This window comes from Vollenhovia emeryi, unplaced genomic scaffold, assembly GCF_000949405.1.
Source record: "Vollenhovia emeryi isolate VEMERY1.0 unplaced genomic scaffold, V.emery_V1.0 DF939121.1, whole genome shotgun sequence".
In the NCBI taxonomy this organism is placed as follows: domain Eukaryota; kingdom Metazoa; phylum Arthropoda; class Insecta; order Hymenoptera; family Formicidae; genus Vollenhovia; species Vollenhovia emeryi.
In genome coordinates this window covers 1,570,758-1,578,569 of record NW_011967245.1, presented here as the reverse complement: position 1 = coordinate 1,578,569, position 7,812 = coordinate 1,570,758, and the positions used below count along the sequence as shown (strand labels likewise).

Sequence of the window (7,812 nt, the reverse complement as noted above, 5' to 3'; positions counted from 1 at the left end):
CTCACCCTGTATATGTGTGTTCCACATGTGCCTAAATTCATATTTGAAGGTGTCGATGATTCCTAAGTGTATGTACATACATATATGTAGAACCCGATAAAAAGAATGTTTATGCTTGTAGGTTTGTCTCAACTTTCTATTTTTAAAAACGAATCGATATCAACGAATTTCTAATAATGAATTTCTAATAATATATATTAGGTCCAAGGAATTAGGAGAGCGCGGCAGCGTGGAATGCTTTTCCTTTTCCTCCTTCTTTATACCTCAATGCCAGCATTGGAACGCTTACCTTTCTTGATCAACATCTGTTCGACATTCAGCTGCGGCGGTTCCGTTCGCGTGTGCCACACGTATACCTAAAGTACACAGAATTTACAGTTTCACGAATATTTGGAAAGATTATCGAACAAAATTCCGCGACGGACATCTCGATACCTTCGTGCAGCAATCCGCCAGCGGCTCCAACTGATCCTTCGTCACTAATTGCCTCAGTATCTCGCTCTCCTGATAACCGCCTTGCACGTCGTACGAGAACCACGCGTCTCCGTGTTTAAACAATAACTCGAGATTAATGGCAAAGCCCGCCATGTCGAGTGGAAACGGCCGATCCGGTTTCCACGCCGCATTGAAACCGATTACTTTATTAGTGACGTTGTCGCAAATAGGCTTCTCTACCATAAGACCACCGACTAGGCCGACCGGCCAAACACCAACTTTTTGTATCTTCTCCATCTGAAAGCAATAAATTACAATTATTATATCTACGTGAAACACGACGTACTCAGCTGTACAGCATTCCGAAGTTGCTTCAAATTAAAAACATAGAACGGTATAAGAAAACTTCTCCGAAGTAAATCGTTCTGCACTGAAAGTAAAACGAGAGAAAGAGAATTGATTGAAGAGTCGCCAAAATAATTTCAACGTGTCCGAAGGGAGCCGCCTCACCTCACCGAAGAGTTTGATAGAATAAGTATTGTCATCATCGGCGAAGTAAACTACGCCCTTGTCAGACTGCTTGAGGTTTTCCCTGAGCCACCTCAGCGCCGCGTTCCGTTGCTCAACCCCGCGCGGCTTCTTCCAGTTCGGGTCGTTCCTGCCGAGCTTGTAGTTCGGCGGGGTCGTCGCGGCCAGGTGGGTGTAGATGAGGCCGCTGGTCTCTAGGAGTCGGGTGACCAGGGCGCTCTTCTTCGACGCGTCCTCCACGACGATCCAGTGGAAGTTTGGCACGTGGAGGAACGTCTGCGCCAACCGGGTGAGCTCGGCCTTCTGCACGGGCCTGGCGAACGTGGGCGTGATCGCGTAGATGACCGGCTGGCTCCGCCCGTGAGTGTCCTCCACGAAGAGCCCATGCGCCTCCAGCTTCTTCAGTAGGCCGTACGTCAGCCCCTGCATGTCCCGCAGATCGGCTATCAACGGGTCCAGCTTGGACCTGACATCCTGCCATTTCCTGTGCTCCTGATAATCTGCGTGATGAACAATCGGAGTTATTGGCGACGACTTGCTAGTCGTCTACTCGGACGATCACGCTTTCATCTCGCTCGAGAGTCACGGTATTTCGCGATGACACACCGCGATATACGGGGAACACGCACCAAGGGAACGGCGAGTTATGGCGAAGATGCGGCGTGCGGTATAAATAGCCAAGGTGTCGTGACGCCATCAGAGAGATTTCGAAACAGCGTTGAGTGATAAATGGCAAGTGATCTGCGCTGACCAAGGTATCGTACAGATTGCATATTTAATCGCAATCCGTACGTAGATATCGCGTAACGTCGCTAACCGACCGTGATTTCTCTTTCGTTTTCTGCTCTCGAAATAAAGATTTTATTCGGTAGAAGGAATTTTTGGAATTCTCCGTATTTTAAGGGACACGTATTTTTTATTGTCTGACAGATTGGAGCTTTGTAATGGAATAATGCCTTCCGGAGCGTACCTAGATAGCACAAGACATTCCTACACGGGGAGATAATTTTCTTTTAAAATTTACCCTGAAAATCATACGTGGGACATGGTATTTTGAAGAATTTTATGAGAATTTTTGGAAATTTTACTAGTAAAATGTATACTAACAAGTAAACCTACCCACGTGGCGACACACCAATTTTGACGAGTGTTGAATATGTTGTTTTTCAGCTCAAAATAAGGGACACATATTTTTTTATACGTGCCCATACGCACTTTTTAGGTGGTGAAATATCCCTTTGTAGAAAATTTGATTTTCTCTTTCGGGGCGAATATTGACGAAAGGGCTAGAACACATTATTTTAACGAAAGTGGAATTTCAATAGTACTTTAAAACTGTGAGCAAAAAAGTTTTTAATTTTTTCTTTTTTAAAATACCCCTACCACTCAACATTTTTTATTACAATTTTGAAAATTTGTCAGCACCAAATTAAAATTTATTTTATTGCGAATTCAACCGTGTATAATAAAGTTCTAAATATAATAAAAAATGTTGAGTGTCCCCCTTGAAACCATGTAACTTTTGTCTCAAACATTTGTTTCTAAAATGCATAATTTTTGAAAAATTTAGGGGTTCCATACTTCTTCCTCAACTTGTGTATGGGTATGATCACAGGTTTCACTGCCTTTTGCATAAGCTAAATGTGTTAACAATAAACAATGTGCAATACATAAACACGATGAATATTCAAAAAACATTCTCGACGCATTCTAAAAACGTTCTTCTTCGTTATGAATATACGATTTCTTATTGTAACAATCTGTATATATTTATAGAATATTCGATTCAAATATTCTGAAATGAAGAATATTTGCACTTCAGAAGAATATTCATAGAACTACGTGCACTATCTGGATATAAGGTGGCTCGGGTGTATTGATAAAGGGAGATTAATCATTACAGTGAGGTTGAGAAATAATTATCAAAATATATGAGCTGTTTTTTATTTCATTCCGAGAACTTTTCAAGTGTACTAAGGTCAACTGTGATCGTTTTCTTTATCATTCGAACTACATTCATATATCACAATATTCGGAATAATAATCGCTCAAATTTTATCGCAATTTGATTGCGTCTGAATTTCAATTAAAAAGTATACTGATTAAACCAATAATAAGGATATTGATAAAAATATACATACGGAGTGCGCATTCAATAAAGTACATTGATAACAATTATAGCAATTCTATTGTTGTATATAATCTTTTTATCTACTTTTTAACTTCTGCACAGCTCCGGTAATTAATGTGTACATTTTGAAAACACAAACATATCAACGATTACAGTAATCCAAACAGAATTTGGAAATATTTAATCGCCAGTAATTAGTTAACAAATAGGTTGAATAATCCGACACAACTGACAACAGAAAACTTCCTTTATTCACACAACATTTTGGCCATTTGGCCCTGTGGTCAAATGCCATTAGGCCCACTGGACTTTTAATTTCCACACAACTTCATCGATTCACGCAAAACAAGTTTATAAAGTTATGAGTTTGAAGAAAGTGAAAAAAAATGGAAACTGGACGATATTCGAATTCCGCGCCGAAACCACGAATCGTGCGCGCGCAGGTTCTCGCCGCTCGTGCTGCTGCGCCTGTCACACGCATGGACGCGCGGATGCTGGTCGCTCGCGGCGACGGAAAGCGGGGAGTAGCGCGTGAACTAGACGACTACTCACATATGATGCTTAGGAAGACGATGACATTTATCAGGAGTAATATCACGAGAGACCTGTTGCAGCGAAATCCGCCCCACATACTGTCCTTCGTGCTCGATTCGTCGATGAGGAACACACTCTCGGTCATCGTTGTTGCGCCATGACACCGCTCTGTCTAACCGATCGCGCCGACTGAAGTGACAAAGTTCCTGCTTGCGACGCAGCAGCGACTCCCTCGCTGAGACTTTAAATCGTCCTCGCAATGCGATAGATCGAACGGCGATGGATCGAACGACGAATTTAAACGTGTCTTGTCGGTCACAGAATCTTGACTTTGTTTTACCAAACGCTTGCGCGAATGAAGCTAAGGCCGGTATTCATTGTCGATTCTTACTTCAAAATCATCTTAAGTGTTGTCTTAAAAGGCTAATATGGCTCTGTGATTGGTTAAAAACACATTAAGAGTATGTTTAAGATAATCTTAAATATAAGAGTAGAATCAATGCGTTGAGCTACGGCAATGCGTGCGGCAACGCGTGTGGCAATGCGAGTCGACCAATCAGAAGCTTCCTGCGTTGAAATTGAGATCTTTTGATTTGTTGTCGCACGTGTTGCCGCAGCTCAACGCATCTATGGAGTCTTGGCGTAATATTTTCTTATAAGGTTGAGAAAGATATTACCATTTTTGCCATAAGTCGTAGCCACACTACGACGTCTTACCGATGTCAAATGATAAATTCATGTTGTTTTACTAGACGATGATAATCGTATCGTGAGGCGATACAAAGCCGTATTAGAGTCTGTCCGCGCAGGCTGTTACATTGCCGACGTTTCAGGACGGAAAATTTTGTCAGCGCACTTCTCGTTACGTTCGACGTAAACATTTGCGGGTCAGATTAAACTTCTTTCATCGTATACCGTAATATTTAGCTACGTTTTCAGTTATACTTAACTGGAAACTTAATTAAAAATCATTAATTTAGCTGCATACGTTTGCTCTGTAAGCTTGTATTTTATTCACAAAAGGAATTTGGAGTAACTTCCGGTTCTCTCAGTTTAACAGTGCTGAACGTTTAGAGCTAGATTAAAAGAAGAAATACTCCTACTAATATGTTTATCAATTTTTAGGTTTTCCAGTCTACAGCGCAATCTCTCCGCATGCATGTGTATCATAGAAGAAGAAGAAGAAGAACAGAAAAAGAAGAAACTAATGAGGTTAGTAAAATATGAATTTGAAAATCTCTCAATTAACTCCGTTTTATCAATATTTCAGAATGAAAACTCATTGAAAAATCACTTTCATTAGAAAGTGGTTTTGGTTAAATTCAGTAAATTTTATAACACCTAGCGTTTAATTTATTTTTAATACTTTTCAACAGTGCCGTTTTCCTATATTTCACAGTGTTCGAGATGACGTGTAGCGTTAGTCAGACGCGCGCTAGAATTTGATTGCCCTCTTAAAACTTCTTTGTTTGTTAAGGCTCATTGTCCGATTTTGCTGACATGGGCTTCATGTAATAATCGAGAATATTCTATCGATCGGTTGAATGTTTGTGTCAACGACCGACTTACAGTGACTTTGCACGAAGGCCCATATCGGCAAAACCGAAATTATTCTCTAATCCGTTGCCGTTTGATCCGATCGCTGCGCGTGCACGTGATCTGTCGCTTCTTCCGCCGATCTCCAATGAGCCACTCGAACGCTTGCTCCGCGCATACCAATTGCGCGAGGTGTCGTCCCGGGCCCTGCCGATCACGCCAGGAGCCCTGGGGTCACCTCAAAGTATTCGGAGTGACGAAAGATCATTGGTGATCGTCGGAAGAACAAAGCACTATGCCCTCACTATAAAAGCTGCGACTCAAAGAATCGCCTTTTCTCTCGGTTTTCGTTTGCGTTACCGTGTATCAGATCTCTCTCTGGCTACTTGAGAGCACGTGAAGACACCGAAACGATCCGTTCTTTCGGTGTGATTAAAGACCCCAGTTTCGCGTATCGTTACTCGGAAATTCATTCTATTAAATTCTGTGTAAACTTGTGCGATTATACATAGCAAAGCCAGAAAACTCGTGATTCTTATCCTCGGAGCATCCCACGTCCAGCGTGCATCTTGGACGCGTCTCGAGCACACAGTGAATTTCCTAAGGAAAATTGTTATTAATTTCGACATACATTCGGCAATGTTTCAATAATGTTTGTTTCACTTTTCATCGAGAGTTCGCGGTACTTCGAATAAAACATTTCCGTCGGGAGCGAGGAAGAGACGAGGGTAGTTGTTCCTGGAATCGAGCCGTGCGGCTGCAGGCATACAGCCACCCCCGAGTGTGCTCGCGTAACCCCAGATGACGCCAAGGGTGCTCGCGACCCTTGCGGGCGGCGCGGCGGGGCGCGTGTCGAGGGCGCATGCCGGGGCACGCGCGTGCCACGGTCACGCGTACGCTCTCTCTCTCTAGGACAGTCGCGGCAACCAGTCGGCGGGTGGCAGAAAGAGAGACAGAGACAGACAGACAGACAGAGAGAGAGAGAGAGAAAGAGGGAGGGAGGGTAGGGTGGTAGGGAGCCAGTGGGGGGAGGCTGGTTTTGGCTGGCTGGTCCGCGCTGGCGAAGTTAGCGAGGGTATCGCGCCGCGCAGCCACACCGGCCACTGCGACGGCCGCGGTGGAACGACGAGCGCGTCGCTCCTCCGCCGTGTAACCTCCTGCAACGTCGCGTTCATCGCGCGAATACCCTCCGGGTTTCTGCGCGCGCGGACCAGCACGCGAAACGGCGCCGCGATGTGAGGAGAGCGCGCGGACGAGAGCGGGAGTCGATCCTGGTTGACGACGGAGCGCGACACAACGCGAGACCCGGCGCGGCGAGCTGCGATTAATTGCCATCACGGGGGTGAGTCGATAGCTCGCGTCCGACGAGAGGCGGCGGAGGGGGATACTAGGGCGGAAGAGGGTTTGAGGGTGAGACAGAGAGAGAGAGAGAGAGAGAGAGAGGGCAAGGGAGGGAGAAACGTACGGGGAGCTCACGTGACACGCGAGGGGGTGCAAAACTGACAGTAGTATATCAGACGTCCGCTGCTACTGCCGTTAGTTGCTCGTCGTGGCTGTGGCAGCGACAACGACGGCGACAGCGGCGGTGACGGCGGTGGTGGTGGCGGTTCATGGTGGAAGTGGTTGTGGTGGTGGTCGGCGACGACGGCGAGGACGACGACGGAGGATAGCGCTGCGCCCCTGCGTCCGGCGGCGAGGGGACGGAGGGAAAGTGGTAACCGCCGAGGTTACGAGGCCAGGGGAGAAAGTGGGTGTTGCCTGAGCGACGACGACAACAGGAGAGGATCGCTCCCGCGGCTCCCGCGGGACACCGCCGCGCGAGCTCGGGGTGTTTTCACGCTGCGAAAGGGGGAGAGTATCGCGGAAGGATGCCCGTGGGTCGTCGCTCGTCATCCTGGAGTCGATGTCAGCCCTCCGCTGGCCTTCTTCTCACCGATAATCTCGTGCCTCGTGAGTAAGCCACGTCGAGTGTCCTCCTCCGCCTCGTTCCACGTATACGTGTATAAAGTTCGCTACATTAAGGGGTGAATCATCTCGAGTACTTGATATACATGAGAAACCCGTGCGACGCTGCGGCTTCCACAGCTCGTCCACGCCTCTAAAATGATGTCGTCGAACGTGTTGCGACTCAATCGTTCGCGCGCCTCTCTCTCTCTCTCTCTCCCCCCCCTCTCTATCTATCTATCTATCTATCTCTCTCTATCTCTCTGTCTCGGACCTGCCAAATTATCAGTACTTCCTGGACCAGTTGCTGTTCAGGGTGCACGCGGCGCAGCATCGCAAGGGAATAGAGGTCGGACGCGAATTACGAGCGTGGACGATAGGCGTTGCGCGCCGGGCACAGTAATTGGGGCGAGGAAACGCCGCTTTGCGCTGGGCGCGGACGACGGGGGGGGGGGGGGGTCGCGTCACGGGGGGATACCGCTCTGTCTCTCGTTTCCCTCGCGATTTCTCTCCCTCGCGGAACGGCTCTCCCCGCGCCGCCCTCGATTCTCAGCCCTCCGCGACCCCCGTATCCCTCCGTGTCTTTCTCTCGTATCTTTTTTCTCTTTCCCTCCCTCTTTGCATTCGGGTAAACCGGAATCGTCGGTGCGTGAAGCGTCTCTCTCTCCTCTCTCTCTCTTTCCTCTCTTTCTCCCTCCCCCCCC

At 46.9% G+C, this 7,812-nt stretch overlaps 2 protein-coding genes across 5 annotated transcripts in view; one reads left to right on the top strand and one right to left on the bottom strand.

Annotated features, from left to right (window-relative positions):
- Positions 1-256: 256 nt before the first annotated feature.
- On the bottom strand, positions 257-3,829 carry LOC105570196 (galactosylgalactosylxylosylprotein 3-beta-glucuronosyltransferase I). The gene is made up of 4 exons (XM_012027217.1): positions 3,647-3,829; positions 946-1,463; positions 436-732; positions 257-356 (listed from the first exon to the last, which is right to left on the bottom strand). The coding sequence occupies exons 1-4, from the start codon at positions 3,771-3,773 to the stop codon at positions 258-260; spliced, it is 1,041 nt and encodes a 346-aa protein (XP_011882607.1). The 5' UTR covers positions 3,774-3,829; the 3' UTR covers position 257.
- Positions 3,830-6,236: 2,407 nt separating this feature from the next.
- The window catches only part of LOC105570195 (protein FAM135A), a 33,317-nt gene continuing 31,741 nt past the window's right edge, over positions 6,237-7,812 (top strand). For 3 of the 4 annotated variants that reach the window (XM_012027215.1, XM_012027216.1, XM_012027213.1), the window contains exon 1: positions 6,237-6,506. The gene's annotated coding sequence lies outside the window, so the exon portion shown is untranslated. Of the gene's footprint in view, positions 6,507-6,822; positions 7,115-7,812 lie in introns of those variants that run through there. The other variant, XM_012027214.1, reaches the window with a different exon arrangement.

Bases quoted from the DNA above. Each gene is read 5' to 3' on its own strand.
- LOC105570196 (XM_012027217.1), bottom strand. From the start codon at position 3,773: ATGACCGAGAGTGTGTTCCTCATCGACGAATCGAGCACGAAGGACAGT. The intron at 1,464-3,646 runs GTGAGTAGTCGT...TTCATCACGCAG, and splicing joins CGTCTTCCTAAGCATCATAT to ATTATCAGGAGCACAGGAAA. The intron at 733-945 runs GTGAGGCGGCTC...TATTGCTTTCAG, and splicing joins CTATCAAACTCTTCGGTGAG to ATGGAGAAGATACAAAAAGT.